The following is a 24,218-nucleotide window of genomic DNA, read 5'->3' on the forward strand; positions in this document are numbered from 1 at the left end:
TTCGATTCTTTAACTTTCATTAAAATTTCCCAGTTCAAAATAACACTGAACTATACGCAAAGAGTAAGTCGAGCGCAACCCAAGGGGGAGAGAGAGCGTTAGAACATTTGCAAGTTGGATTTGACTCGCGCACACGAGCCAACAGACAGTCAGATAATTTTGAAGCGTAATTAAAATACAATTTTTATGGAAATTTCGTGCACAAGTGAACTTGTAATTAATTCATCGCAAAATAAATGAGAATTTCTCATAATTATGCTTTGTTCTAAGCTTCGCGAGCGAGTCTGCACAGCGCGACAACGCGACATCGCGGCATGGCGACCTTGTGCCAGCGCATCTCTGCTTCTCACCTACCACCGCCAGTAGGTACGCGTCGTGTTCGCCATACGCTCCGTATACCCAAAATGTTTACTTCTGATTGCACGAGTTGTAGCAGCTGCCGGCAGGCCCAACGGTAGCCCAATGTGTGAAGTAATTTAATATCGCCCGGTGCAAAAGTGATTGTCATTAACACTGCGCTACACGTCAGGTTTGCTTGGCGTTGATGCTGTGCGCACTTGTGTGCTTTCCGTTTCCAGTTTGTGCACATATCACTGCACCTCGTTAGCATTTGGGTGTAGCGACTGTTTGTTAGTGCGTCCACGAATTTGTTTATATTTTTAACCATTTTTTGTCACCATTTCCGCTCAGGGTGGTAACATCCCCAGCCTCAACATCACCGCCTGTTGTCTGGCAACCTTTCTGTTTGCTGCTGCTGCCGGCACTGCGTTCATCAGTAGCTGTTTATATGCAGTCCGTCGACGTTTTTTATTTGCCAATAAATGTGAGCTCATTTATTTCAACACCACTTTTTTACTTCATCATCCGACCCCTTTCACTTTACTCTGTCATTCTCGTTTTTTGCTGTGCTTTCTTATATTCCGCAACAATTTTGGTCGCCTTCACTTTTTCTCATAAATGCACAGTGGACAGCCTTAGGGTAGTGTGTATGTGTGTGGTATGCTTACACTTGGTCCTCAGTTTGATTCCCAATTCGCACATTAAAGAGCCGAAAATTTGTTCTAACAGCGGCCGCTCGTTGGCCATGAAAAAACATCTCATAGGAAACTATTCGCCGATCGGTGGCAACGTTGAACTGTAGGTCCAGCCATTAACGGAACAACACCAAGACGTATACCACAAATTGGTGGATAAGCTTGGCCTAAGCACCTATTAAGGATGTAAATGTGTGCCATGATGCCATTTATTTAAATGTTCAGATGTGTGTGTGTATGTGTTTATCGCTTTGTATGTATGTTCAGCTGCCGGTTGTATCGCTTGACAGTTGCTTTTGCTGTTGTTGATGCTGTTTGTCTTTGCCTTGTTTGTTGTTTTTGTAGCTGTACTTTAGCATGCTGTTGACATTATTGTCGCACAATAAATGTGTGCTGCTTTTTGCGACAATGCATTGTTGTTGTACATATCGTAATTTTGCATTGGACTTTGTGCTGATGACGTCTATTTGCCATGTTTTTTCGTGTACGTACACAAGTCACGATTCTACTGTTGCTGGTGCTTTTTGCATACGAACAAAAAAAAAAAAAATACAAAAAAAAAAAACAAAAAAAATCCAAATCGGATTAATGGTAAACAATGACTAAAGTTTACTGCACAAATATTCAACTCGGTTATGGATAACAGCAATAAACTTTGCGAATTTGGTTGAATCTATTTTAAACTCTTTCAAGAGTGAAATACAAATACCTCAAACTCCATTTTGCTCTTGCTTGATGGGGGGTGAAAAAGTGTAAATTTAAAATTCCATTATCATGGAAATTTTTAATAAAATTTTACAAAAGCATAAGCAGTCGAGTATTACACAAAGTCCTTAAAGAAAAAAGATTCGCTCTGAAAGAAATCGTCTTAATAGGACAGTTAAGACTTAAGAAGTGAGTGGATATTAATGAGCAGTCGAAATTGAAAATATATTAAAAAATATAGGTACCTATGAAATGAGATTTTTTTTTCAATTTCAAACGTTTGTTAACAAAAATTTGTTACAAATTTAATCTTCAAAATAATAGCCATCACTAGCGACACATTTTTCCCATCTCTCAGGCAATTTGTGGATGCCGCGCCAAAAAAATTGACCGTCTTTGGCCGCGAACCAATCACCGAGCCATGTTTTGGCTTCCTCGTGAGAATTGAAGCGCTGCTCGGAAAGTGCGTGGCCCATCGATGCAAACAAATGATAATCGGAAAGCGCCAAGTCTGGTGAGTAAGCCGCATGCACCGGCGGTTCCCAATCGCACGTCTCCACCAATTCCCGGGTCGCTTTTGTTCGATGTGGCGGTGCATTGTCATCAAGAAAAATTACTTTGTGACGCCGATCGGCATATTTTGGGCGTTTTCGGTGTATAGCGCTGGGCCAATAATATATGTATATAATGGGCCAACTGTCGTTGGTAGCGTGCACTGTCAACTGTTTCCCCTGGTTTTAATAGCTCGTACCAAATCATACCACGCTGATCCCAGAAAACACACAGCAAAGCCTTGCGGCCGAAGCGATTTGGTTTGGCCGTTGTTTTTGGCTTGTGGCCGGGCTGACCATACGATCGTTTACGCTTGGGATTGCAGAAATACACCTATTTTTCATCACCCGTAACGATTCGATGCAAAAAAGACTTCCTTTTGAACCGGGAGAGCAGCATTTCTCAAGTGGTTTCACGATGTCCGCAAATCGTAGTTTGAAGGCACGAAATTCGACATTTTCAAGAGCGACAAAAATGCACTGTTGTATGCAACGTAACAAACAATGAACTGAATATTGTTGACAGATGACAAACGAAAAAAACAAGACATTTGGGAAGGTTTAAAAATACTCCTCGTGAAACCTAAAAGGGCTTGCAATACCACATTTTTGTAAATTTTTTTAAGTTCTTTGCCTTTCTGCAGGAATAATAAACCTCCATTTGTGGACAATAGCAAAGTTTATATCACAAATCGGAGGAAAAGCTCAATTTAGAAAATTCGATGTGCCGTACAATTATAAATATGCGGGCTGCAATACTGCACTCTGTCGATGGCTGTCGGCTGCTATGAATTCAGCTGGCCCTCTTGTTAGCTGCTCTTTACCTGGCCTCTCTCTGGCCATTGACTCGCATTGGCTTTGTCACTCATAATTAACAAATTAGTTCAAATTATTTAATTCCATAATTTGTTTTTTTTGTTTTTACTGGCAAGCAATTATTTTGAATTCGTAAGCATGCACAATGCCGAAACCTGGAAGAAGTTAGTGGAAAACGTGATACGAACACCAATGTGGCTCAAATTAGTGACAGAGAAAACGGAGCTAATACTTCTAACCAAGAAGCACATCCCGTTAGAAGTTAGAATGCAAAGTTTCTCAAATACGCTAACTACAGAAAAGGTCTTAGATTACCAGAAATAAGACTGGACCAAAGACTAACTTTCTGGAGCCAAAAAAAGCACGCAGCAGAGAAATCCCCAAGATGGCTTTCCTACTCAGTAGATTGATGACAAGCATAGGAGGACCAACCCAATGAAAACTGGAAATAAAGATGGCTACCACACTCTCTCGATCTCTTACACGGAGACGAATGGGCACATGTACCAAAAGCAAAGCTCCTAGCGTCGGTACAATGAACGACAGCCCTAATAGTTGTGTCCGCATAAAATAAGGAATATTTCAAACCAAAATATTTTTACTCTGTCTGGTATAGGTGATTGTGCCATCAATTTGTTGCTATCTAAAGAAACAAATTCTGAATTAGACCAGCCATTTGCTTTTACACATTTTAGCACCTAAGCCCGCCAATTAAATTCATTAATTAAAGTTTTGCATGAAAGCAACCGAGGTGTCAAGCCATCTTCTTCCAGACATGCACTAATTTTTGCTGCTTCGAAGTGTGGCACTGCACAGTATCTGGACCAGCTGTTCAACTAATAAGCGGCTCCACACCGATAGATTTACATGCGAACGAGAGGGATGGAAGAAGGACCAGACAGTGTTGAGACAGACAATTAACGACATTCATCGGGAAACTGTCACCACCTTTCTAAGCTCCCACCTACAGCAGATGAAGAGCTCCAGCTTCCCCGTGACACCCGCGTAGCACTGGCACAATTACGTTCTGAATATTGCAGCAGGTTAAACTCCTACTTATCCAGAATTGACCCCGACATACCAAACATATTTCCTGCATGTGAAGGCACGCCGCACGACACTAACCACCTTTTCACATGCCCCTCTAAACCACCTCATCTAATAGGCCTCTTCCTCTGGACCCAACCTGTCGAAACAGCACCGTCCTGGACCTACCGTTAGGTAAGCTAGACGAAAACGACCGGTGTATACTGGTATATACTACACTGACAGGTCTTTTATTACTGCTACAACAAGAACAACAACATGGAAGAAGGAGTTAGCAAACCTGCAGCGCGCAATTAATTGACTGTTTGGCGGATTTTACCGGTAGACGTGCCCATGATGTCATTCTTCCCATATACTTTTTAAGAAGCGTATTTTGAATAAAAAAATAGAATCTAAATTTGTACAAGTTTTATTTTAAAACAAAATGGGGAATCAGAGGTGGCAGCTTGAGTTTAAACAACTGATATTATTATGGACCTCCATGCCTAAGTGAGCCCCTCTTTAACATCAGGGAGAGTGGAAATCTCTGCTACCTAACAGTAACTTATGAATGTGAGGCCTGTTTTACATCTGCTTCCATAAATGGCGGCCGTAGCCGAATGAGTTGGTGCGTCACTACCATTCGGAATCCAGGGAGACCGTAGGTTCGAATCTCGATGCAACTCCAAAATGAAGAAAAAGTTTTTTCCTATAGCTGTCGCCCCTCGGCAGGCAATGGCAAACCTCGGAGTGTATTTGTGCCATGAAAAAGCTCCTCATAAAAAATATCTGACGTTCGGAATCGGCTTGAAACTTCAGGTCCCTCCATTTGGGGAACAACATCAAGACGCACTCCACAAATAGGAGGGAGGCGGCCAAACACCGAAAAAGGGTATGCGCATCAATTATATATATATTCCACAAATATTTCATATATTTCTGGGATACCAAGTAAGTTTTTTTTTCTTCTTTTGGCGTATTTTTAAAAGAAAATCTATTGAATTAAGGGAAAATGGCTCCACGATATTTTTAATTTTCTTTTTCATCCAAAGCGTTTGTATTTTGTAAACAAACCATTCAAGTATACAAACTTCAAATTTAGAGGAATTAAGCAAATAAAGTCATGTCGTTCTAATGGATACAAACGCGGCGGTTCTGGAAGTATTCGATGCTGTAGCAGCTGCTGGTAGCAGAGGAAGAGGAATACCGCAGAGAGATCAAGTGGAGAAGGACTTGGCCTCACTTGGTGTGCCCTACTGGGGCGGTTTAACACGAGAAGGAAACGACTGGCGCGCTTTGTTAAACTCGTTCAACGTCGCTTAAGTGGTTATCGCAAGAAGAAGAAGAAATAAAAAAATTGTTTACATGTAAAAAAGCTGTTATTTCAATTAAAATGAATTTTTTGCTTTAAACGAATGCAGAAAATTTAAAATATTGCCTTTTGTGAAATTCACGATGGAGAGAATAATGAGGTGACACCTATTTTGGTACCGTTACTTTGCTCTCAGTGAATTTGAGAATATCAGCTGTTTTTTGCGAGTCATACTAGTAAAATTGGTGATCAGTGTGACAAGATTACCATTTTCGTAATTTGATTTACACTCTATGTCAGAAGGAAAGAACCGGTTTTTTTCCTGTAACTTCAAGATATATTTCGTTCTGCGTTTTGCTGCATAATAGTCCCACTCAAGGACTACGACGCCAGTGCTAACTCAGGTTAGTGTCGTTCGAAACTTTACCGTAAACGCAACCAAACAAAAATGAGTGAAAAGTACGCGAAGCGTTTTGAGGCGGTATTTTTAGGCACGCATTCGAAAGGCCCGAAATTATCTTACTTCGTGGTTGCAAAAAAAATAAGTGAATATTAGGCCGGGTCGATTTGTGGGGATGCAAAAAAATTGCCCATTGTTCTGTGAAAATCATATTCTAGGGATCAAAATAAGAAACTTTGCCGAAGGAACCATACCTCTAAAACGAGTTCTGATGTCCCCCAATTTTTGTCGAACTTTTTAGTGTCTTTTCCCATGTAAAGGCCAAAAATGGTGATATTTTGAAATGATTGTATGGGGAACCCCCCAGGGGAGTTCCAGGGGGTATGCCACTGGCATGGGTGGATCGGCCGTCCAAAGTTAGTGGGGGTCGGTCATACATTTGGACTCGATTGGAGCACTCTAAATGGGTTAAAGTGGGATTTTTCGTTCGACCCAAACTGGGAGACATCAGAATTCGTTTTAGAGGTATGGTTCCTTCGGCAAAGTTTTTTATTTTGATCCCTAGAATATGATTTTCACAGAGCAATGGACGATTTTTTTGCCTCCCCACAAAAGACACTAAAAGTTCGACCCAAATTGGGGGACATCAGAATTCGTTTTAGAGGTATGGTTTCTTCGGCAAAGTGTCTTATTTTGATCTTTAGAATACGATTTTCACAGAGCAATGAGCGATTTTTAAATCGACCCGCCCTAGTGAATATATAACTGGTTTACACGTCCTTTTTGTGCAGCCGTAGTTCGAGGGTACCCACAAATACAACTGGGCCACACATTTCTTGAGCCTGTAGTCGTGATCAAATGTGGATTTTGTGCTCCGAATGGTGGTGATGTTTGACAATAAACCACAATTTTCACCATTTCATTTCTCTCCCAGCGGCATAGGAAATTTTCAAATGCAATTTAAAATGAAATAATTGTGTGGCACTGACCTTGAATCCAGAATGAATGTACATATTTTCACTCACTTTAATAGTTTGCTTTTTTTTACCTTAGAATTTTTTTCTTCTACATACTCGATTTCTACTACATTCGCGTAGAATTTTTGTATTTCCTTTGACGCGAATAATCTTCACTGAAAGTTTTGCCCAATCTCTTTCATTTTAATATCAGAGTTCACATTTCACCCCTTTTAGGGCAGCTTTGAAGCAGCGAAATATGTGTTTGTACTTTTAAATCGCGAATAGCACTTAGCTTTTTTTATGTTTACACGCACAAAAGTACGTTGATGGGCTTTTGAGTATTTTGCACAAAGTATGTGATTTTTTTGCCCTTTTGAACTTTGCTGCTCATACTATTTTTCCAGTAATTTGCACGTCAACCAACCCGTGACCATAGACTCACATATTCGTGCACCGAATCCGCGTTTGGGGAAAGGATTTACACACGCGAACATACATTTGAGCATTCAATTATGTTCATAAGTGTGAGTGCTTTTTTGTGGAAAAAGTTTTACGGCTAAAAATCGGAAATTGAATTTTTGAGTTGGTTTCACTTGCATAGCACAAGTGGCTCACCATCAACCTGAAGGACCTCAACGCAACTAACTAAACTAAATACATATATTTGGGGTTGCACATGCACACATACACAAATACATGCAAACATAGAAAACACGAAAACTATATTAACAAATTTTACAATCGTACATTTTTACTAAGCCTATGCATTCAGTATTATTCTCCGTTTTAGGAATTCTACGAATACTGAAATGCGACAACTCGCATGAACAGAAAGCGCAAACTCCAGGGTGGCGCGAACGACCAACTCCAACTCAGCTGATAAATTGAAACTTTAAATGTTATGTGCATACATTGCAAACTCACACAAGTACTCAACCAAAGTATAACATTAATAATGATTACTCATGAAATCCAAGCTGTAAAAAGAATTACTCAGTGTCACTAGACAGGTGTAATTAATAAAGGAAGCAAAAAAAAAACGCATTATGTAGGCGAATGTTTTTAATTTAAATGGTAAACAAATAAGTCTCGAAATATTGTTCCTATAGCCCAGCGCCATAAATGGATGGCGTTTTTATTAAAAATGCAACATAGGCACCTTCCTTTGACTAGAAGAATGCTGTGGCATTTGGGTGGTCAAAACTGTGATTGATTTGCTCATCACCTTGTCACGCTGCATCAAAAATGACATCATGACGATTCTTCTCATAATAGGATTTAAGCAGAATCCTCTCTTATTAGAAAGAAATTCCAGCACTACGAATAGTTGATGAAGCTTAGCATAAAACTATCATCTGAAAGAGCTGGAACTCGCGTAGTTAGATTAAATTCATTTATTATCGTGTATACGAGGGGTGCCTTTTATATTTCGGGATTAGAGAACAAAAATAAATTTTAATCATCGAAAATCACTTTATTGTTTTTGAAAATATTCTCCATGAAGATCTATACACTTTTGCATGCGTTTGAACCAATTGTCGAAGCAGTTTTGCCACTCTGAATGAGGTACCTCCAAACCATGCATTCTGAATGCCGCAACCGCTTCTTCAGGTGTCGAAAAACGTTGACCTCTCAGTTTGTTTTTTACGTACGGGAATAAATATAAGTCATTCGGTGCCAAGTCAGGACTATACGGCGGATGACCCATTAATTCGATGTTTTGGGTGCTCAAAAATGCAGTTGTTTGAGCCGATGTGTGAGAGCTCGCATTGTCCTGGTGAAGAGTGATCCGTCTTTGGCGATTGGTTTTCCTAATTTCTTGGAAGACAACTGGCAAACAAATGGTTGTGTACCACTCAGAATTTACTGTTCTGCGTTGTTCTAGTGGTACGGCTGCGACATGTCCAGTTTTTCCGAAAAAATAGGCGACCATTTGCTTGGAAGTGCTTCGTGCGCGAACAACTTTTGTTGGATTTGGCTCATCTTGAAACACCCATACAGTCGAATGCTGTTTACTTTCGGGCTCATACGCATAAATCCATGATGTCACGATGTCATAGACGTGTTTGGAAGCCCCGCGATCGTATTTTTTGAGCATTTCCTTCGACCAATCAACACGAGCCTTTTTTTTGAGCGATTGACAAATTGTGTGAGATCCAACGCGAACAAATTTTTTTGACAGTCAAATGTTATGCAATATTGAATGTATGCTGATCCCACTAATGCCTAAGATTGTCTCAATCTCACGATATGTCACATGACGATCTTGCAATATCAGTTCGCGCACAGCATCAATGGTTTTCGGAACAACAACTGATTTTGGACGACCTTCACGAAATTCGTCTTGGAGTGAACTACGACCACGATTGAATTCACCATACCATCGATAAACACTGGTCCTTGATGGAGCTTCATCGCCAAAAAATGAATTAAGTTCATCCATGCAATGTTGCTGAGTTAATCCACGTCGAAAGTTGTAAAAAATAATCGCACGAAAATGTTCACGATTTAATTCCATTTTTGAACCGAGATGAATCTTTTAAGTTACTGTAAACAACACAAATAGCGCTGGTATTTCAAAATGTTCTGAGCACGTAAAAGCCAAAAAATGTCAAGCTTTGCGATACAGCTGTCAGTTGCCAGATTGCAACACCAGGGTTGCCAAATCCTGCCAAACTTTATGGCTGACTTGGATTGCCTCCATCTGTTCATATGCTGCTTGTGTTTTTCTATAAGAAAAATGCTACTAAAATTGTAAGTTAAAAAAAAAAAACTTGTATAATAAAAGATCGAACGACTTTTTTCCTCTTCCTCTCATCCCTTCCTAACAATATTGATGATAAAGATGATAAAGAAAGTAAAGCTAATTTTAATTTTTTAAAAGTTTATATTATAAATAACTAGCAACCCGCCCAGCTTCGCACGTTTATAAAATATATACCCTATGTCACTCACTGAAAAAATGATTAAAATCGATCCAGTAGTTTTGGCTTATTCATTATTGCCCGTGGCCCGCACGCGTTAAATTTGGAGTAAAACAATTCCCCTTTCTTTATAGCATGAAGATTTCCTGCTATCTTTGGGATATCTAAATTCATACCCTACATTTTTGCATATTAACTTTTTGCATTTTTACATATGTATTTATTTTATTTTTACAACAATTACAATACTATATTACAGAATGTCTTTATATACAACGTTCATAGCCTTCTTGGCATTAGACAATACAAACATGTTTTCTCTAGAGGTTACTCTTGAAAGAGCGACATACAGTTGGCCATGTGAAAAACAGTCAACACTCAAATCTAAGCCTGCAACGTTGAAGGTTTGACCCTGAGATTTATTAATGGTCATTGCAAAAGATGTCTTTACCGGAAATTGTGAGCGTTTAAATTGGAATGGTAGATCCGATGGTATCAGAGGGATTCGGGGAATCAATACATCTTCTCCGGTACCACATCCTGTGAGTATTGTGCGCTCTATTATGAAAGTTTTCAGTGATTTTACCAGCAAACGTGTGCCATTGCAAAGTTTAGGTGGACTTAGGTTTCTTAATAAAAAAGCAGGACAACCTATTTTCAGCTCCATTTTGTGAGGAGGGAGTCCAGACGGGTTCAAAGAATTTAGAAATTCTGTAGGAAATTGAACAGCTTCTTCCAAATCGAGAACAGTATCGACCGAGTAGTATATTTTCGTCGGCGCATCAATATTTGAAATAATCAAGTTATTTACTTTATCTACTTGTTCGTTAGTTGGTGACAGAATAGCTCTTTCTTTAAACCAAGATATTGTCTGGATAGGCATTGTTGACTAACTCTTGGATGTTGTCTATCAAAACACAAAGGTTTTCTAGGTTAATCCTTCCCTCACTTTGTGTTAATTCTCCATTGCCAACTTTTAGCAGCATCTCTGGAAATAGCCTGTTCTCACGTGAAGATGACGAAATCCTCATATTAGTTTTAAGCTCTAATTTATTGACATACGACTAAAGGTGGGATCTTTTTAGCGAAGCATTTATTTCGTCAGCACGTGTTCCTCGAGTCACAACTGGTAGGATTTGACGGAAATCTCCTGAGAACAGAATTGTACATCCACCCATAGGTGCATTTTTGTTGCGCAAATCGCGCATTGTCCTATCCAGTGCTTCCACAGACGTCTTGTTTGACATGGTAGCTTCGTCCCAGACTATTAATGAGCAGTCACGCATCAATTTTCCTGTATTGCTCTGTCTAGAAACACTACAGACGCTGTTATCGGTGGCGATTTTCAGCGGGTGCTTCATTGTAGAGTGTGTGGTTCGGCCTCTTTCCAAAAGAGTAGCGGCAATGCCGGATGACGCAACAGCTAACGCAATTTTTCCGGTAGATCTCAATTACTAATTACTGTTGTAATATCTTGAAAAATATTGTTTTTAATTATATGCTGTAAAGAGCCATATACATAGATCTATATGAAAACAACAATGTATTTAAGGTATTTAATTGGATAAGGATTAATGTTGTACCCATTTGTTGAAATCGCTTCGAAAATAAGCTATTAGCTATGTCGTAAAAAGTAAATGACAAAAAATGTTATTGTATGGAATTGATAGCAAACTAAACGCGCTCCGAATCAATAAAAACTATTCAAAAACTGTATTTTAATTATGTGCGATTTACTACAATAATATAGAACCTGAAAATAGCGTTTTATTTCGCTGTAAAATTGTATGTACATATATGTAATTAATATACATGGAATTCAGTACATACATAGATACATAGAAATAATGCGGGCGATTCGTAAATACATACATACATACCATGATTCAATTATAGAAGGTTAGGTAAGTAAACAGCTTTCTCGCTCCCTCTTGACATATCGGCTCCCTTATTTGAAAACGTGTTGCTTCTTTACAAAAAAAAGTACCTATTTCACAAAAAAATTTTTGAATTGTAGTAAAAACTAAACTTTTGGTGCAAATTATTTGGTCGGCAACACCGTTTCCACTTTGACGCTTTGCTTTGTTATTATTCGTTGAAAATCTTTTATCTGTTTGTAAACATTCAAGTAAGTATAATAATAAAAGCTAATTATTTTGTAAATTAACGTCGTTTTTCACTATTTAGGTCGATTATGTCTTACATATGGTGATAGTCGATTATTTGGAGTCGGCTTTCTGCTGCAGAAAACCACCGGTTTGAGAATTTTCATACATGTAAGTCCAGATCAGACATTTGTAAAAATTCTTATTAAACTTTTTCATTCATAGGTTTTTATAGCAGCGTTTTTGCAAATATAACAGAGACCACCTTACATATATTACAATACATAAACTACAGTTAGTAAGTTCTTTTAGAATATTTGCTAATAAATTGTAATAAATAAAAAGTTTTTATTTGTAGGACTTCACAGACGGGCAATTGCTGCGGAAGGTGTGTGTTGAAGAGCTAGGTGCCCAACTATTGTGGTTTTTAGAAACGAAACGCGCGTATTTCTACCATTGTCTCATGTGGTGCTACGGACAATTTCATAGGAGACATGGAGCGTGTTGTGTATGATGGTGCAAATACCTGTTTAACATGTGGCGGTCATTATGTGCCTAGTACTGCTACCTCTGAAATCAATTTGACTTCCGAACTGGCTGTCCACGTCGATACCTTACCCCATCTAGAACAATATGCTGTACGTAGATGTATCCGCAACACCTACACGAGCAAGTCCTCGCGCTTTAAGTCTACAATACAGATAAGTTGTAATGATATATTTGTGAGTTATTTTTAAGTTTTTGGTTTACAGGTTTTTGATTTCTGCCTGAAGTAAGTGCAGCGTTCCAACACCTATACGAGCAAGTGCACCCACATTCCTCATATTTCCTCTCCGATTCATTACTGAGACACGTGCTATTGATATACGTAAATTTACAAACCATCACAATTACTAAAAGTGGATTATATTACCAATATCTAAAATTTTTCGATGTATTAGTTTAAGTCTATATTAATACATTTTCCTATTAATATTAGGGACGCAAAGTATATTAAGGTAGACAAATTTTAAACTATAAACTAGTAAATTTGTAATTTTTATTGCAAATTATTTTAACTCTTCTAATTTCAATTTTTTTCTCATATTTAGAAATGATCGACTGAACTTCTGCTTTCGCAATGTCTTTACAGTAACATACTACATGTATCTACATGTATTGTTATGCACGAAATAAAAAAAAAATAAACTTTCTGTTTCATCTCATTCCTGTCGATTAAGTATATTTTGACCTTTGGTGTATTAAAAGACTTGTACTATTGTAGTAAATTAAACACATTAAATTCCTTTATTATGACTATTTTTTTGTTCTCTTCCACAAAATATACTCAAATCTATTGCAAGATTATATATATATATATATATAATTGGCGCGGGTGGGGTGTTTGGTCGAGCTCTTCCTCCTATTTGTGGTGTGCGTCTTGATGTTATTCCACAAATGAAGGGACCTACTTTACGTACTTTTTTACTACCTCTAGGCAAGAAGGGGAAAACATTTTTCCCTTTTTCCCACCCTTCGTAAATGCAGCCCTAAAATAAGGGAGTGTCAAAGCGCCCTTGTCACTACTTACCTAACCTTCTATAATTGAATCATGCATACATACGTCACCATACGATGTAATTCAACATTAATGAGGTGTGGTGAGATTATCGCTTAACGCCTATTGCTTCATTCGATTGACAGCGAACACACACACAAACAGCTTTTTGTGGAAAAAGAGCTGCTTTTGTTTAAACAATTTTGGTTAAATAACAAATAAATCAATTTTTTTTTTGATGCAGAACGAAAGTAAATATTTCAAAGTTAAACTTCAAGAAAGTTTCATTTTAATTGGTTGATTCGTTTATGATTTATGGCCGTGAAAACAAAAAAATTATGTTTTTTTGCCACATTTTGACCGATTGTCACGCCCCCTTTATATATTTCTTCACATTATATAGATATAAACCTTCCTCTTCAATCAATCTATCTTTAAAAGATACCGCATCAAAATCCGTTGCGTAGTTTTAAAGATTTAAGCGTATAAGGGGACATAGGGACAGAAAAAGCGACTTTGTTTTATAATATAGGACTATGAATAAGTTCGTGCGGTTTTTTTTCGAAATTTGAAACTTTATTGACGTAAAATGGTTACAAATTTAATATTCAAAATATTGTCCATCGCTTACTACTACTTTTTCCCATCTTTCTGGCAATTCACGGATTCCCTTTGTGAAAAATTCGGTCGGTTTTGCCGCAATCCACGAATCGATCCATTTTTTGACTTCATCGTAATAATTACGGAAGTGCTGGTCAGCCAGGCCATGTTGCATCGATCGGAAGAGATAGTAATCGGATGGCGCAAGGTCTGGACTATACGGCGGGTGGGGTAGGACATCCCATTTGAGCATTTCTAAGTATGTTTTGACCACTTGTGCAACATGTGGCCGAGCATTGTCATGTTGCAAAATAACTTTGTCGTGTCTATCGGCGTATTGCGGCCGTTTTTCTCGCAGTGCTCGGCTCAAACGCATCAATTGTCGTCGGTAGACATCCCCCGTAATCGTTTCATTCGGTTTCAGTAGCTCATAATACACAACACCCAGCTGGTCCCACCAGATACACAGCATAACCTTCAGGCCATGAATATTCTGCGCCGACGTCGATGTTGAAGCATGGCCAGGGTATCCATACGTTGCCCGACGTTTTGGATTGTCGTAATGGACCCACTTTTCATCGCCAGTCACAATTCGATGCAAAAAACCCTTTCTTTTGTGCCGTTGAAGCAGTTGTTCGCATGCCATAAAACGGCGTTCAACGTCTCTTGGCTTCAATTCATACGGCACCCAATGGCCTACCTTTCGGATCATTCCCATGGCTTTTAAACGTTTGGAAATGGTTGATTGATCAACTCCCAAAGTTTTTGCAACCTCTTCTTGCGTTTGAGCCGGATCTTGATCGAGCAATTCCTCCAATTCGGTATCCATGAACTTTGGCGGCGCACCCTCGCGTTCTTCGTCTTCCAAGCCAAAATCACCACTTTTAAAGCGTGCAAACCACTTCTGGCACGTTCGCTCAGATAGAGCATGCTCACCATAAACTTCCACCAAGATACGATGACTTTCGGCTGCTTTTTTCTTCATATTAAAATAATGAAGAAGAATTCCCCGCAAAAACACATTATTTGGCACGAAATTCGACATTTTCAAGTGTGGTAAAAATATTGTTGTTTACGCTTCAAATAAAAAACTTATACTGACGTTTGTGCCTTACGACAGTAGCTCTCCAATGAATGTTTGGAAATGTGGATCGATGGAATAATAATCAAGTTACGCCATCTGTTGTAAAACCGCACGAACTTATAAATAGACCTATTATGTAGTGAATATAAACATCACATTTCAGTTAGAAAAGGCTAAGAAAATGTCAGAAAGAAATAACTAAAACTCCGAGGCTATAAAAGAAATGCTAAATTCTGTGTCAAAAAAAAAAAAGAACCGCGATTATTCATGAAGTATAAAAGATATATACAGTGCACTCGCGGTAACTCGAATAGCCGCTAAGTCGAACGACGTGCTAACTCGAACACATTATTTTCCCTATTGACTAGTTTGTAACTCGAACAATATTAAAGCGCTATAACTCGAACAAAAAAACAAATTTATTTGTACACACATTCTTTTCAAACATGTACATTTTGTACATACATACATATGTAATAGTATATGTATATAAATTATATGCATACTAGTGTATTGTCCATATGAATATTTCGACGTTAATATCCCGTTAGTTTTCTGGGAACAACATCTTGCATTGACCAAATTGCTTTAAATTTGTCATTTGTAGTGTATCAGTGCATGTGAGTAATGGATCGTAAAAGGTTGAAGTGTTTAACATTAAAAGAGAGGGCTGAAGTCCTTAACAAAATTAAACGTGGATGTAGTGTTACTTCTCTAGCGAAGGAATATGGGGTAGCCAAGTCCACCATAAGTCTTATAAAAAAGAAAGACAAAGCAATTTTAAAAGCAGTAAACAACACGTTTTTGGGTCCTGGGAAGAGGAGAACCTTAAAAGCTTCTGAGTTTCCTAAAATGAAAGCCGCTTTATACAAATGGTTTCTGTCCCAAAGAAAAAAGAATTACCCAATAAGTGGACTCATCTTGAAAGAACATAACATGAAAAACATAATTTACAGGTCGAATTTTCGCTTTATGATGTTAGCAAATGGAATGATGGTGCCGAATTTACCGACACAGAAGTAATAATTGAAACTAGTCATTCTGAGTCTGAGTTTAACAACACAACTGAGACATGTGAGCGGATATCATCTGAGGAGGCAGTTAGCTCTATCAATAAGGTAATTCAGTGGGCCACAACTGAACAAGTAAGCCCCGCAAAGGTTAACACTCTTTAATTGCTACGTGAAAAAGTCATATTCAACATTGCTGCAGGCAAGAAAAGACAAACACACATTACAACTTTCTTTTCGGCCTAACTTTTCTGTTAAAGCTGACTTTTTTTGTGTAACTGACACAAAGACTGCCAAATATTTGATGAAAAATATGGAAACGAATTAATTATTTTAAACATATTCATGTTCATATCCATATGTAAATAAATAAATAAATTTAATTGAAAAAAATCGATATCGATGACTGTTTTTTTAACATAGCACACTCAATTGATAAGTCGAACAAATTCGATAAATCGAACAGCGCTTGTTTTAATTAGTTCGAGTTATCGCGAGTGCACTGTATTTTAAATATTTTTACATGAAATTATGTACAAAACTACGAGTCGCAATTACTCAATAAGCCGTGTAGTCTTCATCGTTGTCGAGTATAGCCCAGCATCTTCTCGGCATGCTTTGAACCAGCTTTCCTGCGTAGCTGGTCGACAAACAGGACTAGATTTTGCGAATTTGGCGCACGAGTTGTTTTAAATCATGGACTGGCCTGATGAGTTTTCATAGGTTCCCACACATTTTCAATGGGATTGGCGACTGGCGACTGGAAAGGCCAGTCCAATACTGTGACGCCATTTTCTTGTTTTGTTGTTTTTCAATGTGTTTTTTTGAGAGCAGTGGTTTCGATGATGTGGGACGGTAGTATTCCGTTTTTAGCAAAAACTGATCGTGCTTGGCGTAGTCGCAAAGAAGAGTCCCGCTTAAAGAGTTGGACGATCACATTAACCTGCTTTTTTGTCGTCACTCGCTTCAAGTCGCGCTTGGAAAAGTCATCAACATTTTTGTACACTTTGACCGCTGATTCTACATCATAACAAACTTTTTTGATTTTTTAATGAATTTTGGCCCTTTCGTATGCGTGCATAAAAATATCGCATCGAAACTCTTCGCGTACATCTCGGGAAAGTTTCGAACGACACTAACCTGAGTTAGCACTGGCATCGTTGCCCTTGAGTGGGACTATTATGCAGCAAAAAGCAGAACGATGTGTTTCTTGAAGTTACAAGAAAAAAAAACGGTTCTTTTCTTCTGACACAGACTGTATATGGTAAAAAATCAATCTTATGTGGAAATTTTGCGAGTCTAATCGGTCTGGAATGATGATCTAAACGTGTTAGTACTATATTTCCAATTTCTATGGTTTTCTGCGTGAGGGCAATAAATTTTGTGATTTAAAATCCTCATTCTCGCTAAATAAAAACTAAATATAATCCTTATTCTTATTCTCTATAAAACATTTTATAGTATGATATATGGTTTGCTTTGCAAAACCCTTGCCCAACACATCTTCAAATAATTTACCCCTTCACCACTGATATATAATATTTATGTGTAGAAACAGAACCAGCTTCATTAATTTCATGCAAAATAAACTTTTTATATTTTGGCCATTGTTTTATGATAGTATAATAGCCTTTAGGGACATACAATAAATTCCCTTTTCTTATAGTACTCTCGATGTTTCCGAAATCGGTATCATTTGCTAGTTAACGGTGCGCAAAATATAAAAATTTATGTTCGCTCTTTTCTACCCGTTCTTGGGGGCTAAAAAACATTAAGCCATATTAAAACCAGTTTCAAATTTCTATTTTGCCCAGTGCGTGGTTACATTTTCTAAATGCCTTAAGCTACACCAAGCCATTTCTTTAACACCCTTGGTTGACTTTATATTCTATAATAAACGGGAGAAAAACAAAATTCCGGGAAACTACAAAAATGTTCATGCCATTTACAATGATGCCATACATATAAAAATGTACTAGAAAAATTCTTCTTCTTCCGCTTAATTGGCGCGATAACCGCTTACTCGATTTTGGCCAATTGGACACACCAAGTGAAGCCAAGTCCTTCTGAACCTGATCTTTCCAACGCAGAGGAGGTACTCCTCTTCCTCTGCTACCACCAGCTGGTACCGCATCGAATACTTTCAAAGCCGGAGTGTTTGTATCCATTCGCTCGACATGACCCAGCCAACGTAGCCGCTGGATCTTTATTCGCTGCGCTATGTCTATGTCGTCGTAAAGCTCATACAGCTCATCGTTCCATCGCCTGCGATATTCGACGTTGCCAACGTGCAAAAGTCCAAAAATCTTACGCAGAATTTTTCTCTCGAAGACTCCAAGCGTCGCTTCATCGGATGTTGTCATCGTCCACGCTTCTGCGCCATACGTTACGACGGCCATGATGAGAGTCTTGTAGAGTGTTAGTTTTGTTCGTCGAGAGAGGACTTTTCTGCTCAGTTGCCTACTTAGCCTAAAGTAACACTTGTTGGGCAGAGAGATTCTACGGTGGAGGCTGACATCGGTGTTAATGCTGGTTCCTAACTAAACGAAGTGCTATACAACCTCGAAATCATAACTGTCAACAGTGACGTGGGTGCCGATACGTGAGTGCGCCGACTGTTTGTGTGAAGACAGGAGATACTTCGTTTTTGTCCTGGTATTCACCACCATACCCATTCGCTTTGCCTCTTTATCCAGTTTGGAGAAGGCAGAACTAACAACGCGGTAGTTAAGGCCGATGATGTCAATATCACAGATTGCACAGATTTCAGGATCGTCCTTCTTATGGATTGGGTAGAGCACACTTAAATTCCAATCGGCAGGCATGCTTTCATCTGACCATATTTTGCATAGAAGCTGATGCATGTACCTTACCAGCTCCTCGCCGCCATGTTTGAATAGCTCGGCCGGCAGTCCGTCGGCGCCCGCGGCTTTGTTGTTCTTTAGCCCTGTTATCGCTATTCTCACCTCGTCATGGTCGGGTAGCGGAACGACAATTCCGTCGTCAACGATTGGGGTATCGGGATCTTCACATTCTCTGTGACATGCAGCTATCACTGTTTAGCAGGTTCGAGAAGTGTTCCCTCCATTCAGGAAAGATACAAAGCACCTACACAAGCAAGTACAAATAAAGGGTTTTCCAATAACAGATGTGTGTTACAGGTGAATGGATTGCGCTATCGAGAGATGATTCATAATTTTTTATGACCGGAATTGGATGGTATTGATCTGGACAACGTTTATTTTCAACAAGACGGCGCTGCGTGACACACAAGCAACGAAACCATTGCCCTTTTACAGGAAAAGTTTCCCGCCCGTGTTATCTCTCGAAGAGGTGATCACAATTGGCCAGCGAGATCTTGTGATTTAACACCTTGTAACTTTTTTTTTTGGCGACGTTAGAGAGAAGGTCTACGCCAACAACTCAGGGTCGATTCAAGACCTCAACGATGGAATTCGTGAGACTATCGAGGATATAGGGCAGCCACTTTGCAATTCGGTATTTCATGAAAAGAATATTGTCCTGTAGGTGGTCATTTGCCTGATGTTATTTTCCACTATTAACGGCATACCTTCCTCTTTTTAATGAAATAAACATCCGAGCATTTATATTAAATAATTGAATTTTTCTTTGAATATCAAAATAGCACCTCCTAATAAAAAACCCTTTACATATAAGAAGATACGCATTTTCGTTGCTTTCATAACAAATGCATTGATGGGGGTGAGGCTCAGCCAAAATAAAACTGTGGCGCAACTGATTTTAACTGCGGCACATTACGAGTGAAGGGAGTGCGGCTGGTTGTGGAGTCTGAAGGAATTCCCTTGTTGGCAAAACCGCAACACGCTTACGAAAAGTGTTAATTTAAATTGTGCTACGTGCCGAGCATGAAACGCACGCTCAATCGCGCCAACCAATGCAAACTCCGCATTCACCCCGAATGCTGGCAACCTTAGCGCAGTCCCCGAGCATCAAAGCACACGCAATTTTCCACACATTTCTTTTGTAAACATTTCCAACCACGTGGTGGGAGCGCAAAGACTGATGACTGTGGGCTGTTTGCTTGACGCCGCGAATTGGTGCTGTTGAGGTAGGTTCCATCGACGCACACGCTTCACCAGTCGCTGTATTCATGTGTACATGTATGTGTGTGTGTGTGTTACTTTTGTTGTATATCACATGTGGAAACACTCTTAAGCCGTGCGTCTGACACGAGCTGCCACCGACAGTTTTCCTAGTAGGGACGTGAGGCTAGAAGTGACGCGTCTACAACGAATCGATTAGTTTTCATTTTGCATGGAAATTTGAATTTTTCGTTTGGCACATTTTTGGAATCGCTTTGGGTGATTAGAGTGCACTGCTGAAGGATTAATATTTTTTCGCAGAGGTTGAGAGCAGACGTTGGGCAAAAGGGTACGCCCAAATACAATGCAGACATTGTTGTGGCTGTGCGTGTCTAGCAGCTAAAAAGCTATTGCTATTTTTCCGTCGATCTGCTGCTATTATTGCGTTGTTTTGGCGGTTTTTGTATTCGAATTGCTGCACAAATTATTTCCGCACTATGCGTAATTTGTCAATATCGATGAGCTGCGGAAAAAGATGGCGGGAAGGTATAACCTTTTGTTGTAGGGCGTGTTTTTGTTGCATGCAATGAAATTTCCAATCGAACGAGTTATTGAGAATGCATTCACTTGCTGTGCAATATAAAAAGTATAGCAGATTAAATCGCACGTGGGTGTATATGCATATTTTTATGAGCACATAATGCGAAATATTTCTATTTTTACCATAAACCACACAGAATGCATTGGAGGTGTTTGGGTTTGTGCAATTATTACTGTAAATGGCTGAAGGGCAATCTATTCCGTGCAGGGTTAAGTAAAAAGTATTTACATCTATTGGAGCATTCCATGGTTCGTACGGGACAGATCGTACGAATTTTTACAGTTTACAAACCATAACTTTTTAAAACGAGTTATTTAGTACACTCGGACGAGACAGCTCCAGTCTACCACTACTGAGTTATAGTGAATTAAGTGAAATTTCAGCGAAACTAATAACATTAACAAGAAAACGAAAATGGCATTTGATTGTGATTATATTAGAGTTTATTAACACAACAAAAACATTTAAAACATATTTAGTTTAAATGACTTATTGTGTAAAAATGAAAATGTTCGTACGGGACGCGTACGAAATTCAGCTCTTAAATTTTGATTTTAACGTTCTCTAAAGGGAAAATTTGATGCTGTTGTTATCTTGAGCATGGCTTTTACATGTAACTTCGCGCCCATTTGCTAATATTTCGTGAAATTTGTATATTCCGGGTATAGGCTTGGACGATTCCCAGGGATGAACATCCCGAATTTTGTCAGCTATTTCGGATGCAGAAATATTAAAAATGGATGTTGAAGGAACTAATGTGGCAGCAACTTTTGCGAAATCATTCGCGTTTTGGATTACAGTATTGCTTCCTTGGCTACGGGCGTTTTCATTAACAAGTCTTTTTATATTGCCACCGACTCCGTCTACAACTCCCTTACCATGGGAAGTGGCAAAATACTTCCATTCAAATTGTTTGCTATATCTTTCAGAGAGATATACCAATAACGAGACCATATAACGATTTTTGAATTCAGAAGAAGGACCATCACTCCATATAACTTCTTTAATTCTTTTGCCATGATCTGCTGCAAAAATTTTACCATACAAATATGTCACGAAGGCGAATATACTTTCTTTATCTTTTTGCTTTGTATCAGAGCATATCACAAAAGTTTTACATTGTGCCATGAAAAATGAAGCAGCGGTAAAAAGAGTAACACTTTCCCTACTCCATAAAGCTGACTGCCCCTCGTTTTGATATGCGCAAGAATAAGACATTGCAAAATCAATTTGAAGTATTCTTGCATGTTCATTATTTTTATCGCTTTGGAATGCTTGTGCTCTTTTTATATTTATGTGATACATGAAATATGGTAAGTCGGATATAAGGTTTTCGTGTAACTCTCCACAACTGATTTCTTCTGTCTTCAGTTTTACTCGTTGATCGTCTCCTTTTTTCCATTGCTTATAAATTATATTTTTTCCTGGGTCATAAGGTATTACTATTTTACTTCCATTTTTACATGTATCGCACACATTTCTCCAACAGCTTGAATCAAGGGCCGTATCACAGAGAATGTTGCTCCAGTAGGAACTATTGTAGCTTATTTTCAAACACTTCAATTTTAGAATAAAATTCTCGTGAATCTTACATTTGCACTGTTCTGATGGCGTGTCTTTTAATAACAAAACATTTTTCGGTCGTAGTGCACAAAATCTAGAAAACTCTATTTTTATGTTCAGAAACTCTTCCTTAAATATATAAAAAGCTTCTTTTAAAAATAAGATGAGTAAAAGGTCGATGTTTATAATGAAGATTGATATATTTTAAATACATTAACACTAATATAATCATCCGGAAATGCACTTTGTTCGGCGGTCGAAATTTACCATTTTTCATGGAATGCTCCTATTACTTTTTGAACAATACCACTTTAATTCTAAATCGTTTTTCAGCATCCAAACAAGCACAAAGTACTGAAAATACTGCAATAGAATATTATGTACATGAAACTCATACGTTTGTATACCTCCCCATTAAGGTTAATTGCTCTATTTATGATGTAATGAAATTGATATACATAAAAGCTACAATTATGAAATAAACCGTTTAAGGGGGGATTCTACTGTAAAAATCAAATTTTCATGGATTTTGTTTTCATACTTGTATTAATTTAATTAGTAAAAAAAAGTTTAGGGTTACATAAACACAGGTCTTGAGTGTACAAAAAAATTTTTTAAATTTATTTTCATTTCAAAATGGCAGCTGTACAGCCGCTCCCCCGAAACGCCTTTTGAAATCTGCCCACACTGTCGCGCATTTAAAAAAAATCTGAAATGAAAAAAACCAATTTTTTTTTATTAATATATATATCATTATTTTTAGTTGTTAAGCCTGTTATGTACTTGCAAAAAAAAATTTTTTTTTTTTAAATTTTTGAAGTTCTTTAAAAAATCGACATTTTTTTGTTGTCATTTTGTTATTAAAAAAGGGGTTATAAATAATAAATTTTTTCCCACCATAGCTTTAAAAACTAGTAAATATTGTTAAAAATATACTATCAAAGTTTGAGCTTGATATGTTAATTTTTCACGGAGCTGTGATGTGGGCAATTTTGAAAACGTGGTTTCGAGAAAAACACGCTTAAACATGCGCATTATCAAGCGCATATGACCGTAAACCGCTCGAGCGCTCAGTTTATACCTGCTTTGCTAAAACTTTTATAACTTGAAAACTATTCAAGATTTCTTTTTAAGATTTTCATGGAACATTCTGGAGTTGTTTCTGAGTATGTTTCAACAAAAAGTAAAAAATCGATTTTTTTTAAGTTTTACAGTAGAGGCCCCCCTTAACAGAATTTGTGCAAAAATTCTAGTAATTGTATTTAAAAATAAAAATAAAATTTGTATACCAAAATAAAAAAAAATTGAATAAACAAATCGCATAGTGAAGTGTTGATGCGACTTTGGTTTGGGAAAATAAACAGAATAATAAAGGGTTTTCCAATAAGAGGTGTTATCTGAAAACTTTTCCCGTAAAAGATGAATGGTTTCGCCCTTGTGTGGGACGTAGCGCCGTCTTGTTGAAAATAAGTGTTGTCCAGATCAATACCATCCCATTCCGGCCATTAAAAATCGTTAACCATCTCTCGATAGCGCAATTCATGCACCGTAACTATTGCTCCAGCTTCATTTTCGAAGGTCCAATGACTCCGCAGTACCATAAACCGCACCAAACAGACACACGTTGAGGATAGAGAGGCTTTTCAACAATAACTCTTGGATTTTCTAAGGCTCAGATCCGACAATTTTGCTTGTTTACGAAGACAGCGAGGTGGAAATGAAAATGGGCCTCATCACTCAAGATGATTTTTCGATGGAATTCCGGATCGTTTTCATGCATTTCAACGGCCCAATCAGCACGAAAGACACGACGTGGTTGGTGATCGGCCGGCTTGAGTTCTTGCGTTAACTGGACTTTATCAGTCTTAAGACCTAAATCTTTATGCAAAATACGGTGCAATGATGTTTGTGGAATGCCTAATTTCAA

At 38.2% G+C, this 24,218-nt stretch overlaps 1 protein-coding gene across 1 annotated transcript; it reads left to right on the forward strand.

Annotated features, from left to right (window-relative positions):
• The first annotated feature begins 12,117 nt into the window (after window positions 1-12,117).
• LOC128856680 (uncharacterized) lies at window positions 12,118-12,830 on the forward strand. Its single transcript, XM_054091997.1, has 2 exons — window positions 12,118-12,540; window positions 12,606-12,830. Exons 1-2 carry the CDS (start codon window positions 12,327-12,329, stop codon window positions 12,776-12,778), a joined length of 387 nt encoding a protein of 128 aa, XP_053947972.1. The 5' UTR covers window positions 12,118-12,326; the 3' UTR covers window positions 12,779-12,830.
• The last annotated feature ends 11,388 nt before the right edge of the window (window positions 12,831-24,218 follow it).

This window comes from Anastrepha ludens, chromosome 2, assembly GCF_028408465.1.
Source record: "Anastrepha ludens isolate Willacy chromosome 2, idAnaLude1.1, whole genome shotgun sequence".
Lineage (NCBI taxonomy): Eukaryota > Metazoa > Arthropoda > Insecta > Diptera > Tephritidae > Anastrepha > Anastrepha ludens.